This window comes from Macaca fascicularis, chromosome 1 (genome assembly GCF_037993035.2).
Source record: "Macaca fascicularis isolate 582-1 chromosome 1, T2T-MFA8v1.1".
Classification (NCBI taxonomy): Eukaryota; Metazoa; Chordata; class Mammalia; order Primates; family Cercopithecidae; genus Macaca; species Macaca fascicularis.
The window spans coordinates 233,729,160-233,751,539 of NC_088375.1; the positions used below are offsets into that span (position 1 = coordinate 233,729,160).

A 22,380-nucleotide genomic window follows, 5' to 3' on the forward strand; every position below is an offset into this window, starting at 1 on the left:
TGGCAGGGGGTAGGCAAGGACTTGGGGGGCCGCCCAAGCCGGGCTGCCCTGGTGCTGCTCTGGGTATCTGGGGAGGAGGGCCAGTGGCTGGGCGGGGGCTGCGCCCCCCATCTTACGGTGCTCTCAATACTCCTGGCTGTCTCCCCGAACAGCTCTGACTTGGGGTCCGCCATCTCAGGCGTGTAGAACAGCTCCTGGCCCTCGACGCCCTCCAGCTCCAGGACGCCCTGGAACACCTTGGTGGCTGTGGGGGAGGTGCAGTGAGGCCCTGCCTGGCATCTGCCTGGATCCAGGCTGGCCCGGGCACAGGCCCCAGCAGCAAGCTACACGGGCGCACGGGAAGGTGGATGTTAGTCAGATGGTCATGAGGTTAGTGGGGACCCCAGGGTGGGGCTGGTGTCGGTTACCAGGCAGACTCCTCAGAGCAGTGTGCCACGCCGGCTTGCAACGAGAGAGACGGGTTAGGAGTGGGGTCCCGGGCACGCACGTGTTTGAGGGGGCCGAGTCCCAAGACCATAACCCTGGCACTGACCTGCTGCCCAGGCGAGGGGGCAGCACCCCGGCCGAGCCCAGGCTGGTCCTCACACTCCCCTCGCCCAGCCGTCCACTCACCAGGGCAGTTGGAGCCCTCTGCGTCCAGCGAGGGTGTCTTCCCATCAGAGCAGCAGCCCAAAGGGGAGTTGTAGCAGGAAGCCCTCTCGATGGGTGGCCCAGGGGTTGCCACGCTGCTGCCCTCGAAGGGCTCGAGCCCTGGGGAGACATGCTCTGAGCCCAGGCTCTGGGGCGGAACCTCTCTGTGCCTGCCCGCCCACCCCAAGTCCTTGATCCCTGCTTACCCCCAGAGCCACCCCCACTGGCCTCCTGGTCCCCGCTCAGTTCCTCATCACCACTTCCATCAGCACTGCCAGATTCACCAAAGGCAGACGCCACCAGGCTGGGTGCAGGGGAGGGTGCCGTGGGGGGTACGGTCAGCACGGGCCACACAGTGGTCCTGGGGATGCTGGCGGTGGTCCGAGGTTGTGATGAGTGCAGAGGGGTGGTCTGGCTGTGTGCGGTACTGCTGGGAGCTGGGGGTGGGGCACCAGGGGGAGTCGGCAGTGCCTGGCTGGGAAGGAGCCCTGGGCTGGTCACAGTCACGGAGGCAGATGTCGGGTGAGTGCTGGGAGCAACAGCCTCTGCAAGGAGAGGGAGGTTGGCGGGGGACTGGTTGGGACAGGGTCAGGTGGCTCAAGGCAGGTAGGGCTGGATTTAGGGCAGCGTCAGGCCTTCCTGGTCAGTTCTGGGGCAGTGGCCGTCAGGCCTCACCCTGGCACGGGCCCAGGCTCTGGATGGAGATTTGCAGGCCCTGGCGGCAGGCGATGGTCTTCAGCTGACACTCATTGCCGTACGTGACTCCATCTGACCCACAGACCTGGGGTAGAGAATAAGGGTGCTCAGGGCAAGGCCTCCCCCCCACTCCCCTTCACATTCCACACCCCATACCTTGGTAACATTGGCCTCTGGACAGGTGAGCATTGGGCAGACACAGTGGGCTGAGCCAGACTCCTCCACGCACAGTGCACCGAATTCACAGCGCATCTCCGCACAGGTTGTAGGCGCAGAAGCATCTGGGGCACAGGCACGGGAAACCCCTGTGGCTCGGGTGGCCCCACCCCACACCATGAAGCCCCAGGGTAGTGCTGGCCCTCACTCACCAGCTTCACAGCCCGCGGGGCCCAGGGCACGGCCATCTGGACACTGCCCACACTTGGGTCCAGCCACCCCGGGCTTACAGGAGCACAGCCCAGTCATCTGCTCACAGTCATCCCGCACGGCGCCCTGGGGATCACAGCTGCAGGCTTGGGGGAAATCGGGGAGGACTCTGATGTCTGCAGCTGGACAGGCTTCCCCACCTCCTCCAGAACCTGGTCCCCAACCCTGGCCCTGCCGAGCCCCCAGCCGCCCAGGTGTGGGTCAGGCCAGGGTCTGGGCAGGTGAGAAGGGCACAGTGACAGGGGTGGACAGGTAGGAGGGCATAGCCGGTGGCCAGTCCTGGGCCCTGTCACTCACGTGTACAGCCACTCCGGCCATCGGTGACGATGCCTCGAAAGTTCCAGAAGCCAGGCTCACAGCGATCACACCTGAGGCCCCCCACACCTGGGCGGCAGGAGCACTGGCCTGTGACTGGGTCACAGGTGCCACCGTAGGAGCCATGGGGGTTGCACTGGCAGGCACCTGCAAGGTCAGGGCAGGACAAGGTCACGTGGCCGCACAGCCGCACCAGGCCCGAGGTCAGAGCTGAGCTCAGGTACTCACTGGGACAGCCAGCCAGGCCCACGCCCCGGGCTGCAGTGATATTGTCCTGGCAGCAGCCATAGGGCATCTGGGCACAGTGTGAGGGGGCCACGGGCAGCAGTGGAGCGAAGGTGGGGCCTGCAGGGAAGGGTATGGGACTCAAATTTCATGACTCAGACCCATTTCATGGGTCATCCAGGTGCTGGACACCCACCGTGGGCCCAGCCACTCTGCCTCCACCTACCCCCACCATCACCACTCAGCCCTCCTGATCCCAGCTCCCAGAGGAGCCCTGGAGCCTGGGGCTGAGGACACAGGTGAGGCTCCCACATCGTACACAAGGACATGTCTGTGAATGCAGGTCCAGGAACACATAACACACAGAGCACCCAAAGATCAAGGACACACAGCTCTGTGCACACGCAGACGAGTGTCCTTGCAAACCGAGAAATGTGTGAAGACGTCAGCATGTATTCTCACCCACATTCCTCCAAACCGTACGGTTAACGGTTAACGTCTCCCTGCAGACACACATCTGTGCACGTGCATCACACACACTGGCACAACTTTTACCTAATTAATGTGATACACTGACTGGATGGATATATCCAGAGACTGCCCACTGGGTGGCGCCTCACATGGTTCATGCTGCCTTCCAGCACTGAGGCCTGGCCTGGTGCACGCCCACGATGGAGGGACACACGCCCACACACGCAGCAGCACAAATGTGCACATGCACCAACACTGGACACCGCCCACTTACAACACCACACGTCCACAGGGGCCCACCACGGCACACAGGCACGCCCACATGCCCGACGCGGACACCCAGAGGCCGGCGTGCCTGTGCACAAGACCCAGCGTGGGGCCGGCTCACCTCGGCAGGCTCCCTGTGCCGCTACAGATAGCTCTTGCCGTGACTCACACCTGGCCTTCTTCAGCTCACACTCGGTGCTGTAGGTGACCCCATCTGAGCCGCACACCTAGAGGGTGGTGTCAGTGTGAGCGGCTGCAGCCACGTCCTCGCCGCCCGCCGAGACCAGGGGCGCAGGGCTCACCGGGCCGCCCAGGACACTCTGGCAGCTGAAGTCACAGACACACGGCCCGTCCTCCGAGTCCTCGTCCCAGATGCCACCACGCTGCCGGCACAGCTCCTGCTCACAATCACCGTCCTCCCCAGAGCCAGAGCCTCCGGAGCCACACTCAGCTGCGGGGAAGGGGGGCCGAGTCACCCAAGGGCTTCTTGTCCAAGGCCGGAGCCCAGCAGTTCTCGCCAGCTGTCCCCGGCCTACCCTGCTCGCATGGCCCTGCCCGGGCCTCCTCAATCTGTGTCTGCTGCCGGCAGGAGGCTTCCCGTAGCTCGCAGGCACTGCCATAGGTGACACCGTCACTGCCACACACGGGGCCGGGCGGGGGGTGCTCACACCGGGGACACACACACTGCCCCGCCGAGCACACAGCCCCAAAAGCACACACGGCATCTCCACAGGTCTCTGCAGGAGACAGAGCCAGGCAGGGGTCGGCAGGCCCAGGCTGAGGGAGGCACAGGACCCCGGCCCGCCCAGCCCCACGGCCTCACTCACCGCAGGGTCCAGTCGAGGCCACGTGCAGGCTGATCTGGTGTGTGCAGGCGTGCACATGCAGCATGCACTCGCTGGGGTATGTGTGCCCATCGGAGCCACACACGGGCTGGGCCAAAGCCACGCATTCAGAGGGGCACACGCAGCGCCCGGTCTCGGCCTCACACAGGGCTCCAAAGCGGCACTGCCCGCAGGGGTCTGGAGAGGGGGCTCCATCACCATGGCGACCAGGAACCTCCCTCTCCCCGACCTCCACCAGACCCCTCGTCCGCCACTGACCACAGGGTCCTTTGCGCGCCACCCGGATCTCCCGCCCGAGGGTGCAGGCTGTGGCCTCCAGCTCGCACGTGCTGCCGTATGTGACGCCGTCGCTGCCGCACACAGGATCGTAGAGGCTGGAGCACGCCTGCCGGCACTCACACGCCGCCTGCCCGTTCTTCACAGCACACGTTGCCCCAAATGCACACTGCACCCCGAGGCACGGGGACGGGGCCTGGCCTGGGGAGGACACAGGTGCTCAGTGGGCCCACAAGCACCCCCCGCCAGCTGCAGGCAAAGCCCCCAGCCCCACGCAGCAGTCCCTCTCCCAGGGAGGGGATGGTGGAGGAAGAGAGAACACAGGAGAAGGGCCAGATGCACGGCAGACACGGCAGAGAAAGGGACAGACACGCAGCAGAGGCGAGCGGGACATACACCCAGGAGTCCCCAGTGGCCGTGGGCGGAGCTGCCCCCAAGCTCAGGGCTTCCTGACTGTCCACAGCGGGCTATGGAGGGGCCAAGCTTCCCCAGCCTGCCCAGGCCACGGACCCCCAGGGGACCACCAGCATCCCCAGGACACCCATGCATGTGGGGGGCTCTCTGTGGGTAGGAGGAGCCTGCACCCCTAGTCACGCCCAGGGCTGCACGGGGGAGGAGGTGTCTGTCCACTTGCTCTGAGGACCACAAGGCCAGGCAGCAGCAAGCCCCCCCCCGCCGCACGGGGGCAGACCTCGGGCTGCGGGCTCCCGGCGGGCAGGCACGGCACCTCATCCTGCCAGCAGGTCAGGCTGGAAGACACAAGAGGTGGAGCCGACAGGGAAGGAGAGACCAAGGAGAAGAGACAGACGCAGAGAAAGACCAGAAGATGGGCGAACTGACCAAGACGAACACAGGCAGGCAGAGCCATGGCAGCCATGCCCGCCGGGATACGATGGCCACTGCCTCCCCCTGGCTCTTCAAGTCCTGACACTGACTCCAAAAGGGCTGCCCATGTCCCAAGAGTGAGGACCCTGGTGTCGCGTCCAGCCTGCCCACCCCAGCAGTCTGTGCTTACAGAGTGGGGAGACGCGGACAGGCCAGAGGACTCCCGGGGAGGGCATGGCTGAGGGCAGGGACCAGGGAGCCCACACAAGGCCCTGCCTCTGCCTCACCAGCCCCCAGGTGTCCAGATACCCTCCACACACACAGCCTCCACCCTCCCCAGAGCCTTCCCAGAGGGACCGGCCCACTCCCAGGACCCCAAGAGGAGCATGACGGATGAAGATGGCATGTGATGTCCAGGCAGGAACTGACGCAGGAACAGCCCACCCCGCCTGGCCTCCACCCCGGGGCGCTCACCACACGGGCCCTGGTGCTTGCTGGGGATGGCACGCTGCTGCTGGCACTCAGCCTGCTGGCGCCAGCAATCACTGTCATACGTGTGCCCGTCCTGGGCACACACGGGCCTGTAGGCCCCGTCACAGGTGACACGGTCACAGGAGCAGCGGGGACGGCCACGGCGGGACAGGCACACAGCATTGAAGCGGCAGGGCTCCGGGCACTGGTCTAGGGTGCAGGGGTGAGGGGATCATGGAGAAGCTGGAGCACCCTCCATCCCTGCCCTGGGATGTGCAGGGAGCAGGGGAGCAGGTGGCCCTCCCAGGGGGGAGCCACCCACCTGAAGGCTGGCACTGACCGGAGCCCTCCCCCTAGGGAGCCACCCACCTGGATCCTGGCACTGGCCGGAGCCCTCCCTCAGGGGAGCCACCCACCTCGATCCTGGCACTGGCCGGAGCCCTCCCTCAGGGGAGCCACCCACCTCGATCCTGGCACTGGCCGGAGCCCTCCCTCAGGGGAGCCACCCACCTCGATCCTGGCACTGGCCGGAGCCCTCCCTCAGGGGAGCCACCCACCTCGATCCTGGCACTGGCCGGAGCCCTCCCTCAGGGGAGCCACCCACCTCGATCCTGGCACTGGCCGGAGCCCTCCCTGGGGGAGCCACCCACCTCGACTCTGGCACTGGCCAGAGCGCACTTTCTGCAGGAGGAGACCCCGGGCGGCCCCCGATCTGCCCATGACGCAGTCGTTTTCGTAGGTGACTCCGTCGTCCCCACACACTGGCGCCCGCCGGGCAGGACAGCTCTCGGGCCGTAGGAGCATCTCAGGGCGCCGCGTGCGCGGGTTCACGCGGCAGCTGCGGCTCGGGTCAGGGAGGGCGCCCTGGCAGGGGTCTGGGGGTCGAGGGCAGGAGTCAGGACGCTGTCGCCGCGCGCCCACAGAGGTCGAGCCGTGCGCCCGCCGCCGCGCTCACCACAGGGGCCGTCGAACTTCTTGAAGACGTTCTCCTGGCGGGCGCAGGCGCGGCGCAGGAGCTGGCACTCGCCGGGGTAGTCGGCGCCGTCGCTGCCGCACACGGTCCCCTCGGGGGCGCCACGACAGGTCGCGGGGCACAGGCACGAGGCCGTCAGCCCGTCGGCCGAGCGCGCACAGGTACTGCCGAAGCTGCAAGTCACGTTGGAGCAGGGGTCCCGCGAGCCTGCGGGCAGGGCTTGCCGGTTAGACGAGCCGCCCCCCTCCCCGCCCCGCCCCGCCCCGCCCTCTCCGACCCGCTACGCCCCCCCCGGCCCCGCCCAGCCCCGCTCCTTCCCGCCGGGCCCCGACGCTGCCACAGGCCCCGCCCCCACATCTCCATGGCCCCTCCCAGCCCCGCCCCGCCCCACCCCCGCCCCGCTCACCGCACGGCCCTCGGCTGAGCAGGCGGATGCGGCGTTGCTGGCTGCACTGCGCCCGCTGCAGCTCGCATTCGTTGCTGTAGGTGGAGGCGTCTGAGCCACACACCGGCGCCACCACGCTGGGGCACGGGCCCTTCTTGCAGACGCAGGACGCCCGGCCCGGCCCCTCCGCGTTGGGCTCGCACACGGCGCCGAAGCCGCACAGCATTCCCCGGCACGCTGGGGCGGGTGGGGGAGAAGGTTAAGGGTGCCGGGGCGCCAGTACCCACGTCCACACACCCGCGAGACCTTGCCGTGCTCGCGGCCCGCGCCTTCACCCCCCTGCGCCACATCGGGGGTTCACCATGGACACGGACACGCGTGCATGCGCTCAAAGGACCGGCCCTGCCCCTCGCAGATCCCGCCCGCCGAGGGTTCCCGCTAGCCCCGGGCCTCTCCAGGGGGGAACATTCTCCCCCACCCCGCCCCTGTAGCCGCGGAGAGGGGCGTCTCCTGCAGGGGGCACCTGACTGTTTCTGCGACGGACGAGCACCCACTTCCCACCCACCTCGTGCGCCCCCAGCGAAAAGCAGAGTCGCCTGGAAACCAACTCGGGCACAATCGGTCCAGGCCCCAGTTCTGCTCAGGGGCCCCTTACACATCCGCACCGGAGCACCTCACTGATTCACCCCATGGAGCCCCTTCCCGCGCTGCTGCAGCGTCCAGCACACCTGAGCCCTGCCGCCTCCTGCCTGGGTCGCGCCTGACGGCCCCACGGGGGCGGGGTGTGAGGCCAGGTCACAGCTCTGACCCACCTCTGGCGCCTCCCTGACTGCTCCCTGCACCCAAGATGGGTGGGGGATCTTCTTCCAGCGGCCTCCCTCTCCCCAACTCTTCCCCAGCTTCCCTGGAGAAGCGCAAATTCCTGGCCGCCGCCTCTACTTTAATCTCCTATTCTTCCTGGCCAGCCCCCGACCCGCAGCAGGCCTGTGCCCTTCTGCAGCCTCCCATCGCTCCCTGGGATCCCTGGGACACCCACACGCTCCCTCTTCCCTGGGCGTCCCCCTTGCCCCCCACCTCACCCCTGCATCCTCCAATCCCCTCACTCTCTGTCAAAGTGATCTTCCTTCTTGGGGAGGTGCAGGAACTGTTGCTCATTTTAGTTCTTATTGTTGCAGACCACAGCGCCTGGCACACATCCCATCACCAGACCTCAACGTGGCCAACAAAGCTGCCTCAGGCACGTTAAAACCCAGAGCCCCTTCGGCAGCCCATCCTGAGCACCCCCACCCCCCAGCATGGCCCACCCAGGATCAGGGAAGGGCCCATTAGGGGCTGCAGCTGTCTGGATTTAATAAATGTTTAATTGGGTCCAATTATCATTAATAAGTCATGTCAGAGGGGTGGCTACCACCCATCACTTCCCAGCAGGCTCTCGAAATGGGGCAGGAGGAAACCCCCCCGCCCCGGTCTCCAAGGAGGGTGGGTGCACCGGGAGCTGGAGCCAGCTGTTGCCACGGCAACAGCCCACCCCAGGCTCTGGCACTCTCTGTCTGGGTGTCCCTGCCCCCACCCCAGAAGGCTGAGTGAGGGCCATCAGCCTGCCATCCTTGCAACCTACCCATGCTCCCCACCCCCCATCCCTGTCCTCCTCCCCAAACCTTGGCTGTGCTGCCACCCCTCTTCTGCTGCTCCCCCACCTCAGGTCCTGCAGCCAGGCTACTGAGTTCTACATTACCCACTGTGGGACTGTGGGCAGGTTCTCACCTGCCTGGGCCTCAGTGTCCCCTTCTGTGAATAGGAGCAATAGGACCTACCTCCCAGGATTGTGGGGTTAAATGGGCCAGTATCTGCAAAGCTTAGAGGGTGCCCAGCACACAGCACTCTGTGGCCCGTCTGCTGCCATCATAAGTACAGTCATGAGGGCTGCCATCACCACTGGCCTCCCACCGTCCCGGCTCAAACCAAACTCAAACCACATGCACCCCTGGCCCCTTCACTTCCCTTCTGGCGCCCCTTCACTTCCCTTCTGGCTCCCCTTCCTTCCCCTCAGCACCTCCCTCTCCCTTTGGCCCTGCCATGTCCAAGGCCCTGGGACTCCCAGTCCAAATACAACAGGCACCTGCCGATGCCCGACCAGCTGTTCTCCTGCGCTTCAGCTGGACCTGTGGACTAATGGTTCCCCCCAGGTCCCATCCCCACGGTCAAGGACCCAGTCACCTCCCTACACCTGGGTTCCTGAGTCTTTCTCCCCTTCTGGTCACCTTGGCCCAGCCAGACCTCTCCCAAGGCTCCGACACCACGGCCAAGGGCACTGTTCCTGGATGGCTCCTCATCCACCAGGACCTGCAGCTCCCTCCATAGTCCAGCCCGAGGTCAGTCCTGCTGCGTCCCAAGACAGAGTCTCGGGGAAGAAGGTGATGATGGCAGCTCACCAGGATGAGCCGGGCTGGGCATGGAGGTGCACGGAGAGCAGGCTCTGGGGTGGGAGCCCAGAGATACCTTAGGGACAGGCTCTGAGCGACCAGCTGCTGGACCAATGTGGCAGGGCAGTGGAGAGACTCTGGGTACCTGGGGGGGACCTTGAAGCCAGGCTGAGCACTGGGCCCCCCATCCCCGTCTGGTGTGCAGGGCCAGGTTCTGGCCCCTACCCCTCTGCCTCCAGGGCCTCACAGAGTCCGCTCCTCTTGCGATATGGCCCCAGCTGTGGAGTGGGGGTGGATCTCCCTCACAGCGTCTGATGGTGTGACACTGCCATCCAGCCCAGAGTTTAAAGGTCACAGTGCTGGTCCCTCCCTCCTATCCCCATCCAGGCTGGAAACACAGCTGCCTCTCAAGAGTGAGCTCAGGAATCACCACCTCCGGGAAGCCCCACACCCCATTCTCCACTCACACTGCAGGCTTAGGTGGGGGGCAGCTCCCATCACTGTGCTGAGTCCACCTCACAACTACTTGCTTCCCCACAGGCCTAGGGGATCACAGAGGCTCCACACGAGATCACCTGAAGACAGGTGCACGTGGTGACGGCACACACGCATCTACCCACCAGGCACAGAGCATCGCAGCAGCAAACCCCGAGACGTCAGGCCACTCGTCTCCCCAGCCAGCTGGCAGGAGGAAGGTGAGACATAGCTGAGGCCGCCTGACAAGGCCACATTGCTAGAAATGCCAGCGCTGGGCTCAGATGCATCCGTGGTCCGGTCACCTGCCCACATGGCCCCTCATAGATGCAGGTGACACACCTAGGCCCCTGTGAGCCCTGTGTTCCCGATGGGTCATTTTTGGGGGTCCTGCCACGTCTGTCCTAGCTCCGCCTCCTGCAGGAGCCCCTCCCCGGCCACTCGGCCTCCCCACCCACTCTCCCGCAGCGTGACGGGTCCCCCCACCATGTGTAATGCTGGAGGCGGCAGTGCTTTTTATAGGAGTGGGTATATTTAACTCCCTTCCTGGTCCTGGGTAGGCTGGGGGATGGAGAGGATGCCCCAGCCCTGCTGTGAGCTACGGCCCGTAACTATGACGGCAGTGAGGTAGCACGTGGGTCACGATGGCCTTGGAGTGGAGCCCTCCACGCCACTGACTGTGTGGCAGGGCGGGCTGTGGCTGGGTGCAGGGAGCAGTATGTAAAGAAAAGGAGACACTCCCAGCCTTCTGGGTGTCAGGAGAGGAGGCTGAGGATGCTAAGAGAGGGGACCTCCCACCGGAGCATATCTTTAAATCCAGATGGCTCCAGGCCTGTGGCTCACAGGTGGTGGAAACTCAGTTCTTGCCCTGGCGCTGCCCAGCCCCAGCCACCAGCACAGACCTGTCTCCTCCCCAGGACACAGCCCACTGGGAGGGTTCAGGCCCCTTCCTGCAAGACTCGGGTCCTTCTCTGAGTCCATACCCTCCTGCCCCCAGTCCTGGGGCTACCAGGAGGGAGAGGGTCTTCTAGCACAAGCCAGCTGCTCACCTACCTGCTCTCCCAGCCCATGTCCTGTCAAATGCCTCAGGTCACAAACCGCCCATGGTGCTGTGCTGCCCTGTCCCACAGGGCTCCTGAGTCTCAAGAAGGGGGACAGCAACCCCACTGGGAGGAGCCCCTCAGAGGCCTCAGTCACCTTGGCCATGCAGACCGGTCTCCTCTCCCCACAGTCCAAGAGGAGTCTGGCGCTCTGAGGAGCCTTTGGGATCTCGCAGGAACGTTCTGGGGGGCGGGGGTTGGAGGGCCATCAGGGGCTGGGGGCCAACAGACAGGCTGCAGTGCTAGAACCCAGGGGTAGGACTGGTTTGCACAGCCACCATTCCCCATTCCCACTGCCCAGCTCCTCACCCCAGGCCCAGCGCTGCCCCAGCCCAGAGTCTCTGGGACCAGGAGTTGAGTAGCTCAGTGTGGAAGAACCACTGCCCACTTGCTGGTACGCGGCTTCAGGAGCAAAGCACAGCTGACTACAGGCCACGCCAGCCTGGCCGGCGGCTGAGGAAGCAGAGTGCCTCCATCTCATGCTCTTCAATCCAGCTCTGGTTCCCAGGTGCCCAAACTCCACACTCCCAGGAAAGACCCCACCCTATCTTGCAGACCACTGAGAACCCCAAGCTGCCCCCACCCCTGCCCCCACCTCTCAGCACAGGTGGGTATCACAGGGCCCCCTGCCCAGGCCAGGCCACCTCCTCCAGCCATCATCCCCCACTCCCAAGACCTGGAAAGTGGCCCAGACAATCTATGCAGCCCAAGGCCCTGTCCTCAGGTCACCTCAGGATTTCCCCAGGTCATCCTCCCCACCCCGTGTCCTGATCAGGAAGGCCTCACAGCGCAGCCCTTGCACAGACAGTCCTGCACACGCGACTGAACGCAAGTGAGACCCACTGATGAGGCAGGTGCTGACACAGACAGTCCTGCACACGCGACTGAATGCAAGTGAGACCCACTGATGGGACAGGTGCTGACACAGACAGTCCTGCACACGCGACTGAACCCAAGTGAGACCCACTGATGGGGCAGGTGCTGAGAGAAAACCTGGGTGCTCCCTCCCCACCTGCTGGAGAGGACCCCAGGTTTGGCAAGGGTGTCACCAGCCCTCCTGTCCGTGCTCCCCTGCGGCGCTGACCGCTTCCTCTCTTCCCCTCATACACCCCGATGACAGTAGCCCAAACACCGGCAGCATCCCCAGGAGGACAGGCTCCACCTCACAAAGCAGATCAACAAGGTCAGCCCGCCCCTCCATCACTTGTGCCCCCCCATGACAGCCTGCAGAGTCCCAGGCACAGACTGCGGCCTTCCAGGCCCCTCCCCAGATAGCTGTCACTGATCAGGCCAGGGCCCTTCCCCAGCCCAGCCTCCCCTCTGACCTCCTGTCCACTTCCAGCCTCTGTCCAGCCCCACCCCTTGCTCAACAGGGAGAAGGAAGGACAATGGAGCGGAGCCCCCTGACCAGACTCTGGCCCCACCCCACACATCTGACATCTCCTCACCACCCGTGGGTCCCAGGACTTGTTTCCAATTTTGAGGCTGAGGGGGCTGAGGCCCAGAGAAGTGAGTCGTGCTCCAGTGCCACCAGGCCGGGGCCTCCAGACTGCGAGTTCCCACTGCAGCCTACCGCTGCAGACTCCCAGGACAAACCCAGGTGCCCTTGTCCAGCCTCCTCCGCACTCCAGACACACTCCACACATCTGGGGTGCACACCTCCAAATGGCCCTTGACTCCCAAGCGTGCCACAGCCTATCCAGGTCCCCCAAACTCAGCTCCACTCACCATCAGGAGGCGTCGGAGGCACTGGAGTAAAGTGGATCCCAGGTTTATCTGGAAGAAAACAAACCCCCAAGTTAGGCCCCTCTGAGCAGGCCCCTCCCTGTCCCATCCCTTTGCCCAGCCTGGAAAGGGGCACCCCTGCCCACCCACCTCCCTCCCCTCCCCATGGGATCCAGGCAGGGGTGCCGAAGGGTCCAGCCCTGGCCCCATGGGCTGGCTGAGGCCTGAGACAGAGGCCCTTGCTTTTCTCTGTCCCTACAGCCAAATGGTCATGGCCTGACTCCTATCAGATGGGGCCCCAGCCACAGGGGTGCAGGCAGGCCCCACTGCCCTGGAAGAGTCCACTGCAAGCCCCACCTTAACCCCAGCTGCCGGCTCTCAGTGTAGCCGGGTGCCCCTCCCTCCCCAGCTACCGCAGGAAGTGTTTCTGCAGCTTTGGGAGAGGGCCAGGCCCACTGAGAGCCCAAGGACAGGCCTCCAGGGACCAAGGGGTCCACAGAGTGACCCATCCCATCCCCCTGAAGCTGCCAGCGGCGCCGCCGCCTCCGGCCTCTATGTGCAGGGACTTCGGGTTGGGGCTTGGCCAGTGCGGCGCCCCGCCCGTGGCCACCTACAGTTGTTGAGGAACAGCAGCACCGCGAAGCCGAGCGTGGCTGTGGCCAGCAGGATCAGGCAGGCGTTGCACGGGACCATGAAGCCTCGCACCAGCAGGGAGGCGCCACGCGGCTGCCGGGTGTCCCGCGCCAGCGGCAGCGGAGGCATGGCCCGGGGCTCCGGCTCTGTGCCCCACTCTCAGAGTGTGGGGGCTCCTCACGGGGTGCCCTTTGGCCTCTTCAGGGCTGCTCGCCCCATCCTGGGACCCCTGGGGCGGCGGACCGCAGCTGTGCCCTCAGAGTTCACCCAGTCACAGCCCTGGGGGTGCCAGGTCCCGGCTCCAGCCCTCCAGGCTCATCGTGGGAGGAGTGCAGAATTCTCCCGGAGTAGAAATCCCAAATGTGCGCTCCGAGGCAGGCGGAGGAGGGACGGGGAGCCCGCGGTCACCCTTGCTGCCCACAGCCTCCCCGGGCCGGCCGCCAGCGCTTGGTCTTCCCGGAGCCCCGCAGGCCGGAGAGGCGGTGTGCGCGGCAGGTGCGCGGGGTCCAGGCGCCGAGAGCCTGGGCAGCTCCTGTCCCCGGCAAAGGCGGGAGCGGCGATGGGAGCGGGCAGGCAGGAGGGGCGGCCGCGTCGGGAATGAGAAGAAAGCGCCGCCTGCGGAGGCCGCGCCGGCTCCTGGGCTCCCGGGCTCCCGCCACTGGGCGAGCACCGCCAGCTCCCCTCGTCCTCGCGGGGCTGGGGAGGTGAGTGAGGGGCGAGGGCGCCGCGGAGGGAGGGCGGGAGCAGAGACAAAGGAAGCCGCCTCCGGGGACCCCGGCGTCCGCGGGGAGTTCCAGAGGATCGGGCCGACGCGGAAGGGAGAGCGCTGCACAAAAGGGAACGCCGGGCAGGCGGGGCCGGCGGCAGAGCTGAGGGCGCTCGGCTGGGGTTGGGGCTGGGGCTGGGCCCTGGATGGGGCCGGGACTGGGGCTGGGGTGGCTGAGGCTGGGGTCCGGGGTGGGCCTGAAGGCGCTGGGGCTGGGTCTGGGCCTGGGCCTAGGGGCTCTGAGGCTGAAGCTGGAGCCGGGGCTGGGACTGGGGGCTCTGGGGCTGGGCCGGGGGTGGGACTGGGGCTGGGGGAGCTGAGGCTGGGGCTGGGACTGGGGGCGCTGGGGCTGGGACTGGGGGAGCTGGGGCTGGGACTGGGGGAGCTGGGGCTGGGCCGAGGCTGGGGCTGGGGCTGGGGGCGTTCAACTGGGACCGAGACGGGGTCGGTGGTAGGGCTGGGCCGGGGGAGCAGGGTCGGGTGCTGGAGCGGAGGCGAGTACAGCCGGGGCAGGTCGCGGGAGGAGGAAGCGCCTGGGGAGCAGGAGCTGGGCCGGGCGGGTCCGCGCCCTGCACCCGCTGGGGTGAATCGGAGTCGCCGCAGGGGGGCCCGGGGGGCCGCGTGCGCCCGCGTGTACGCGTCGTCGTGCGTGTGCCCGCGAGTGTTTCTGCGCCCGCGGCCCCACCCTGGCGGGGCGTAGGTGGGGGAGGGCCCCAGGTGCGGGGCGAGCTGGAGGGTGGAGTGAGGTGAGCGGCCCAGAAATCGCCTCGCCCACTTTCCCCTGGGGATTGACAGTGGCTCCTCCAGTCGCCAGCGCCCCCTACTCCCGCGCGGGGCGGAGTCATGCAAATGAGCCCCATGCAAATTGCGGCGGGGACTCCCTGCGGGCCCGCGGGCCTGGAACGCCCCCGAGAGGCCGTTCCAGGAACGTCTGGGCCCTGACGTCACTGAGGCCCGGGGCGGGGGATGGGGGTCTCGGCCCATCTGGGACTCCTGACGCGGTAGTCCGGCGTCCCCACACCCGCCCCCGAAGGTCGCCCCTCTCCCTGTCCGCTGCCCAGTTGGGGGATCCGGGGATCAGCGAGGGGCCCGTCTGGTCCGGTGTGTGCACCACCCCTAGAGTCCATGCCAGGTCCGTCCACCCTGGAGGCCAGAATCCCTCGGGGCGGCACCTCGGTCCCCCGCACACCCCTGGCCACCAGCAGCCTTTGGAAAAGACCCCTGCGCACCCATTACCCTGCCCTCCCCTCTGTCCCTGCAACGACCTACCCCATCCCCCAAGCCCCAGCTCCAGGAAAGCAAGGACCCGGCGCCTGGGCGCTTCTGCTTCGCCAGTCCCCTCCAGCACCGCAGACCAAGCCATCTGCCACACTCACTCTCACCACTCTGCAGACAACAGCTGCCAGCAGTCACCAGTGCCACCGCGTGGTCACACCCAGGTCTCACCTCAGTCCACCCCAGAGGACCCACTGCCCACACCTGCCTTCTTGGAGTCCCACAGTCTGGCCTGTGGGCCCCTTGACCCCATGGCCTCCATCTGGACTCTCCCCAACACCTTCCCTCCGGTGCCCTGTCTCACCCTCCTGGTCAGGCTCTTCCAAGGGCCCCAGCCAAATCCCACCAACCCCACCTTAGCTGGGAAGGTCCTGTCTTGCCAGTTCCCTCTCCTGGGACTCCTTTCCACCCCCCAGCCAGGGACCAGCACCATGCCCCATCACCCAGACAGGAGGCCTCCACATCTCTATGGCCCTGGAACCTGGTGTTCCAATGAAACCTTGCAGGAAAATCCACTCAGCCAAGGGGTCTCACCCACCGCAAGCCACGTCCCATCCAGAGCAGCTGTCAAAGGAACCACTTGGAGACGCACCCCTGCTGGCCTCACCCTCTCCTCAGGGGAGCTCCTACCCCGACCCCCCCCACCCCGCTGGACCTTGGCACTGTCCACACCAGGCTGACAGTGTCCCAGCAGCGCTGACTGTGGGTGCCCTGGGCAGGATCTGACTTTTTATCTCCCCAGCACAGGGTGTGGCCCAGGGATGAGAAAACCCAGCACAGGACTTGTTGTGCAGAGGCAGGTGGTTCACACACATTCCCCATTTCTCACCTCCCAGCTCAGAGTCCCAGGGGCAGTGCCAGGGTCAAACCCAGGCCGTGCTACCAGGTCACACGCCAGACCGCCTGCTGCCACCACCTTCAGCCATGGGATCTCTTGGTGGGCTCTGCAGGAGGAGGACATGCAGGTACCAGGATGTGGGAGCGGCGGGGGAGCCCCAGGTACAGGCTGGCAGAGGGGACCTCAAAGACTGCCTGGGAAGTTTGCCCCCACACAGAGACCCTGGGATCTGCCAGCAAAGGGGGCCCAACAAGCTGAAAGTCACATGGGGGGGCCTGACTGGCCCAGGCCAACACTGGAATGAGGCTTAGGGCCCCTTGGGCTGGCCCAGGGGGAAGAGGAACCAGGCAGGCGGCCTGGCTCCACCCAGCCCCAGTTAGTGTCTGAGCCCCCCACAGAGGCCCAGATGCCTTCAGAAAGACAAAGGGCCATTGAGGCCCCAGGCCCAGCCAGGGAGGGGAGCTCAGGCGACATGAGCTATTTTGGGATCTTCAGACAAAATCATTCAGCTCTGACCAGCCCACGCAGGCTCATGTTCGGGAAAGAGGCAGGCATGAGCCCCCTGGTCCCTGAGCTCACACTCACAGCACCATGCACTGCACACACACACGGCCACACAATGGGTATTCCAGGCCTGCCCAGCACCACACCCGCTCCCTGACCCCCCTCAGCCCCGTTCAGCCCCACTGCCGTCTCCAGCCCCAGCCTCAGTCCTCCCCCCGCACCTGCCCGCATAGACATGGGATGTCCCCCTTCTCCCCCCACCTGCATAGATAGTGGATGTCCCCCCACCTGCCTGCATAGACACTGGATGTCCCCCCACCTGCCTGCATAGACACTGATGGCCCCCCACCTGCCTGCATAGACACTGACGTACCCCCACCTGCCTGCATAGACACTGATGGCCCCCCACCTGCCTGCATAGACACTGGGCATCCCTCCACCTGCCTGCATAGATACTGGGCATCTCCCCACCTCCCTGCATAGACAATGATGGCCCCCCACCTGCCTGCATAGACACTGGATATCCCCCCACCTGCCTGCGTAGACACTGATGTCCCCCCACCTGCCTGCATAGACACTGACGTACCCCCACCTGTCTGCATAGACACTGGGCATCCCCCCACCTGCCTGCATAGACACTGATATCCCCCACCTGCCTGCATAGACACTGACGTCCCCCCACCTGCCTGCATAGACACTGATGACCCCCCCCACCTGCCTGCATAGATACTGGATACTGGATGTCCCCCCACCTGCCTGCATAGACACTGACGTCCCCCCACCTGCCTGCATACACACTGATGACCCCCCACCTGCCTGCATAGACACTAGATGTCCCCTCACCTGCCTGCATAGACACTGGATGTCCCCCCACCTGCCTGCATAGACACTGATGACCTCCCCCCACCTGCCTGCATAAACACTGGGTGTCCCCCCACCTGCCTGCATAGACACTGATGACCCCCCACCTGCCTGCATACACACTGATGACCCCCCACCTGCCTGCATAGACACTAGATGTCCCCTCACCTGCCTGCATAGACACTGATGACCTCCCCCCACCTGCCTGCATAGACACTGGGCGTCCCCCCACCTGCCTGCATAGACACTGGGCGTCCCCCCACCTGCCTGCATAGACACTGACGTCCCCCCACCTGCCTACGTAGATGCTGACGTCCCCCCACCTGCCTGCATACACACTGATGACCGCCTACCTGCCTGCATAGACACTGGATGTCCCCCCCACCTGCCTGCATAGACACTAGATGTCCCCTCACCTGCCTGCATAGACACTAATGTCCCCCCACCTGCCTGCATAGACACTGATGACCCCCCCACCTGCCTGCATAGACACTGATAGCCCCCCACCTGCCTGCATAGACACTGGGCGTCCCCCCAATCTGCCTGCATAGACACTGGGCATCCCCCCAATCTGCCTGCATAGATACTGGATGTCCCCCCACCTGCCTGCATAGACACTGATGACCCCCCCAATCTGCCTGCATAGACACTGATGACCCCCCCACCTGCCTGCATAGACACTGATGACCCCCCACCTGCCTGCATAGACACTGATGGCCCCCCACCTGCCTGCATAGACACTTGGCGTCCCCCCACCTGCCTGGACACTGATGACCCCCCCAATCTGCCTGCATAGACACTGATGACCCCCCCACCTGCCTGCATAGACACTGATGACCCCCCAATCTGCCTGCATAGACACTGATGACCCCCCCCACCTGCCTGCATAGACACTGATGACCCCCCACCTGCCTGCATAGACACTGGGCGTCCCCCCAATCTGCCTGCATAGACACTGGGCGTCCCCCCAATCTGCCTGCATAGACACTGATGACCCCCCCCCACCTGCCTGCATAGACACTGATGGCCCCCCACCTGCCTGCATAGACACTGATGGCCCCCCACCTGCCTGCATAGACACTGGGCATCCCCCCAATCTGCCTGCATAGATACTGGATGTCCCCCCACCTGCCTGCATAGACACTGATGACCCCCCCAATCTGCCTGCATAGACACTGATGACCCCCCCCCACCTGCCTGCATAGACACTGATGACCCCCCACCTGCCTGCATAGACACTGATGGCCCCCCACCTGCCTGCATAGACACTTGGCGTCCCCCCACCTGCCTGGACACTGATGACCCCCCCAATCTGCCTGCATAGACACTGATGACCCCCCCACCTGCCTGCATAGACACTGATGACCCCCCAATCTGCCTGCATAGACACTGATGACCCCCCCCACCTGCCTGCATAGACACTGATGACCCCCCACCTGCCTGCATAGACACTGGGCGTCCCCCCAATCTGCCTGCATAGACACTGGGCGTCCCCCCAATCTGCCTGCATAGACACTGATGACCCCCCCCCACCTGCCTGCATAGACACTGATGGCCCCCCACCTGCCTGCATAGACACTGGGCGTCCCCCCAATCTGCCTGCATAGACACTGGGCATCCCCCCAATCTGCCTGCATAGATACTGGATGTCCCCCCACCTGCCTGCATAGACACTGATGACCTCCCCCCCACCTGCCTGTGTAGACACTAATGTGCCCCTACCTACCCAAATAGATACTGGGCGTCCCACATCTTTGTGCAACATTAATTTTGTCCCTCAACCCCCACCCATACAATGGGAAGGCATGTTCCCCACACACCCACACGTGTTCCTGCGTGGATACAGGCACACTCTGGTTGGGCACCCACAGGTACTTATCCTGCCCTCAGAAGGTGAGGGTTGGGGCCTGGAGAGGGTGGAGCACTGGGGCTCTCTGGCAACTGGCAGGCCCCAGAGGGGCTGGGGCTCAGTTCCTTTGGAAAGGCTGGGCTGAGTATAGGTGCTGTCGGCCCACACACCGCACATGCACGCACACGCGAGCGCTCAGTGCCCCCAGCTCTAACCAAGGAAAACAGAGCTGGCATGGAGTGGTCAGTGCTCACAGGTGCTGCCAGCCAGGTGCAGGGGAGCGTTTCCCCACAGGAGAGGGAATGGCCAGCAGGGGAGACGGCAGCTCCGAGGCAGGAATCAGCTTGCTCCCAGCTGTGGGGTCATGGCAGCTGACGACTGCGTCCCAGACCTGTCTCCTGCCCGTGTCCACAGCCTCTTTCTCCCACCGTTCCCTGCACAGACCTTCACTCCTCAATGCACAGCTGACTCCTGGCTTCCTTGGGAAGCCCTGTGGAGGTGCCAACAGTGAGTGTGTGAATGGGGAAGGTACTGATGATCAAATCAGTGAAGGCCAAGGTGAGCCCTGCTCACACCCCACCCTCCTCTGGGAAGAGAAGGGGGCACAGCCCCTCCCCACCAGCCATCGTCGCCAGGGCCGCAGTCGGCCGGGTGTTTGTGTTTGCGCTTCTCCAGCAGGGGGTGCATGGGAGCCTCCCACCTGCGGACACACAGGGGCTTCTCCTAGGGCCCAGTGCGAGGTGGCCAAGGTGGGCTGCCAAGGGGCAGGGCAGGGAGGCTCAGGCCAGCGACAGAGCCCCCCTCCCGACTTGACCATGCCAGGTCTGACTCCCAGACTGCCCTGCCGCCCCCAGACAGAGCCCCATCTGGGCAGGGGTGGGCATCTATGTCAGCCTCGAGGTTCAGCAGACATGTGAGGGGACTGTGACCCAGGACCCTCTCCTGTCCTCACTGCAGCCCCAAGGGACCCAGCATGCCCCTTCCTCTCAAACCTTCAGAAACCACACTGGTCATCTCAGAGGCAGCACCTGCAGAAGGTCCCGGGCCCTTTGCCAGACACGTGGCAGCCCGCTGGACGCAGCAAACGGAGGGCAGGAGACTGGACAACCAACAGCAAGCTGAGGCAAGACACATGCACAATGACAGAGGCAGAGCCCAGCTCCCAAGGCCCCCAGGACAGGCCAGGGTCACCCACCACCAGCCCCACACCTGCAGCACCGGCCCTGGCTGAGCCCAGGGACACAGGGTGGCAAGAACGATGGCCCGCTAGCAGAGGCTCCAGCCAGAATTCTGAAGTGCACAGACTGGTACATCTGAGGCTGCAGGCACATGCACACACACGCGTGTACAAACACACAAACACGTGCACACACGCAGGCCACACAGCTGGAAGCAGCTGGCTGCCTGTAGGACAGAGCGCGCCCCTTCTCCCACGCCTCTGCTCTGTGGGGGGACTGCAGGAGGAGGGGGCTGGGAGGGGCCATCTCCCTTTCCCAGGTCCCGCTGTGAGCTGCCCCTGGCAGGGGGCCTTCCTCAGAGGAAGTTCCCAGGATCTGCGCTGGGGGGAGAGGCCCCTTCTGGGGAGCTTCCCTCTGTGCTGGAGGCTCCAGTAGAGAACTGCCTCATCCCCTAGATCCCAGCCACCATCTTGCCACAGCCTGGGGGGCACACAGGACTGCTCCGAGCCCCAGTGCAGCCCCCCACAGGCAGGAGGTGCTCGGGCACTGAGCCTCCTCCTCCAGCGGGCGACTGTCCGTGGCACGACACTCAGCCCCGAGCTTCCTCTTTCTTATCTGTGAGGGGAGGTACCTCCTGGGACCCCGGGGTGTCCATCCTCAGGTGGGCGGGCCACCATGGTGTTTACATCTGCAGCCCCAGCCCAGCTGGGCCTCGGGGGGCCCTGGGGAGCCCAGTACAAGTGGGGAGGGGGTGCCAGAACTAGGACTGCAGGGAGGGGTCCGTTCCTGCCCCACCCAGGCCGCTGGTGGGGCTGTGGACTGGGGTCCCACAGGTGGAAGCAAAGCCCTGGGGGTGGGGCGTCTGCTTCTGCAGTTGTTTTCCACTCCCCTGCAGTGATGGGGGCCAGAGTCAAGCCTTCAGGAAGGAAGCTGCACGGGCCTGGCTGGAATGACCTCAGGCCGGACCTGTGGTCCCGAGGCACGGGCACCCCTCTCTAGAGCAGCTCCAACCTGCCTTCTGCAGGCTGTGGGGTTAATGATTCCCTCTCCTGATCTTGCAGGGACAGGAACCTGTCCTCGCCCTAACCTCCTTCTCCCCCACCTCGGCCTGGAGGCTGCAGCAGGTACCATCCCCACCGCCACCCACAGAGGCCCCACCAGAGCGGCTAGTGTGGGAGGGAGCCCAGTTCCAGAACAACCTTCCCTCTCCAGTCTGCAGGAACAATGGAGCCAGGGCTGTTCTCTGGGTGGGGAGTGAGGGGGTGGGGTGGGGTCTGGAAAAAGCCAACAGTTCTTTCCACCAGCTCAGCCCGGCCCTCTCAAAGAGGTCACCTCCCCAGAACTGACCGGCCCAATTCCTCTACCCCTCCCACCACCTTGCTCCCTTTGGTTTCAGCCAGCAAAGCCCCCCCAGGCCAAGGCAGGGGCAAGCCCAGGTGAAGCCGGAGACAGGACAAGTCCATTCACGCAGGAGGGAAGCACCGAGCCCCGACTTCCCACCAGGAGCCCCTGGGTTGGGAGGGACAGAGGTGGGCCCTTCATCTGGCAGACCCCCCTCCCAGCTCCACGAGAGACAGAGGTGGGGCCCCAACTTCCTACCAGGAGCCCCTGGGTGGGGAGAGACAGAGGTGAGTGGGGAGGGGCAGGGGTGAGTGGGGAGGGGCAGGGGTGAGTGGGGAGGGACAGAGGTGAGTGGGGAGGGACAGAGGTGGGCCCTCCCACCCGGCAGACCCCTCCCAGCTGCAGGAGGGAGATTGGGGCAGCAGCCTCAGGCCCAGACCTGCCTGGGGGAGGGCCCGAGAGGGGCTCATGGGGTGGGGGTGGGGGAACCAGGGGGCAGGATGAGAACCTGGAGTCAGGAGGGGGCAGGAGAGGGTGGCAGGAACAGAGAAGCCCCTTCCCCACTCCGAGGGAGAAAGGCAGAGGAGTTGGGGGCAGGAGCTGGGCCC

At 65.2% G+C, this 22,380-nt stretch overlaps 1 protein-coding gene across 8 annotated transcripts in view; it reads right to left on the bottom strand.

The window, feature by feature from the left end:
- The window catches only part of AGRN (agrin), a 36,024-nt gene that overhangs the window by 7,989 nt on the left and 5,655 nt on the right, over positions 1-22,380 (bottom strand). For 6 of the 8 annotated variants that reach the window (XM_005545136.4, XM_074024057.1, XM_005545134.5 and 3 more), the window contains exons 3-20: positions 12,531-12,578; positions 6,827-7,042; positions 6,403-6,627; positions 6,098-6,322; positions 5,451-5,657; positions 4,134-4,352; positions 3,858-4,052; positions 3,567-3,767; positions 3,333-3,481; positions 3,152-3,257; positions 2,296-2,412; positions 2,050-2,214; positions 1,695-1,838; positions 1,483-1,607; positions 1,306-1,411; positions 837-1,175; positions 613-750; positions 117-244 (exon numbers count right to left, since the gene is read on the bottom strand). In XM_005545136.4, coding sequence (XP_005545193.3) covers positions 117-244; positions 613-750; positions 837-1,175; positions 1,306-1,411; positions 1,483-1,607; positions 1,695-1,838; positions 2,050-2,214; positions 2,296-2,412; positions 3,152-3,257; positions 3,333-3,481; positions 3,567-3,767; positions 3,858-4,052; positions 4,134-4,352; positions 5,451-5,657; positions 6,098-6,322; positions 6,403-6,627; positions 6,827-7,042; positions 12,531-12,578 — 3,053 coding nt within the window. Of the gene's footprint in view, positions 1-116; positions 245-612; positions 751-836; positions 1,176-1,305; positions 1,412-1,482; positions 1,608-1,694; positions 1,839-2,049; positions 2,215-2,295; positions 2,413-3,151; positions 3,258-3,332; positions 3,482-3,566; positions 3,768-3,857; positions 4,053-4,133; positions 4,353-5,450; positions 5,658-6,097; positions 6,323-6,402; positions 6,628-6,826; positions 7,043-12,530; positions 12,579-13,141; positions 13,760-22,380 lie in introns of those variants that run through there. The other 2 variants (XM_065531285.2, XM_065531277.2) reach the window with 2 other exon arrangements.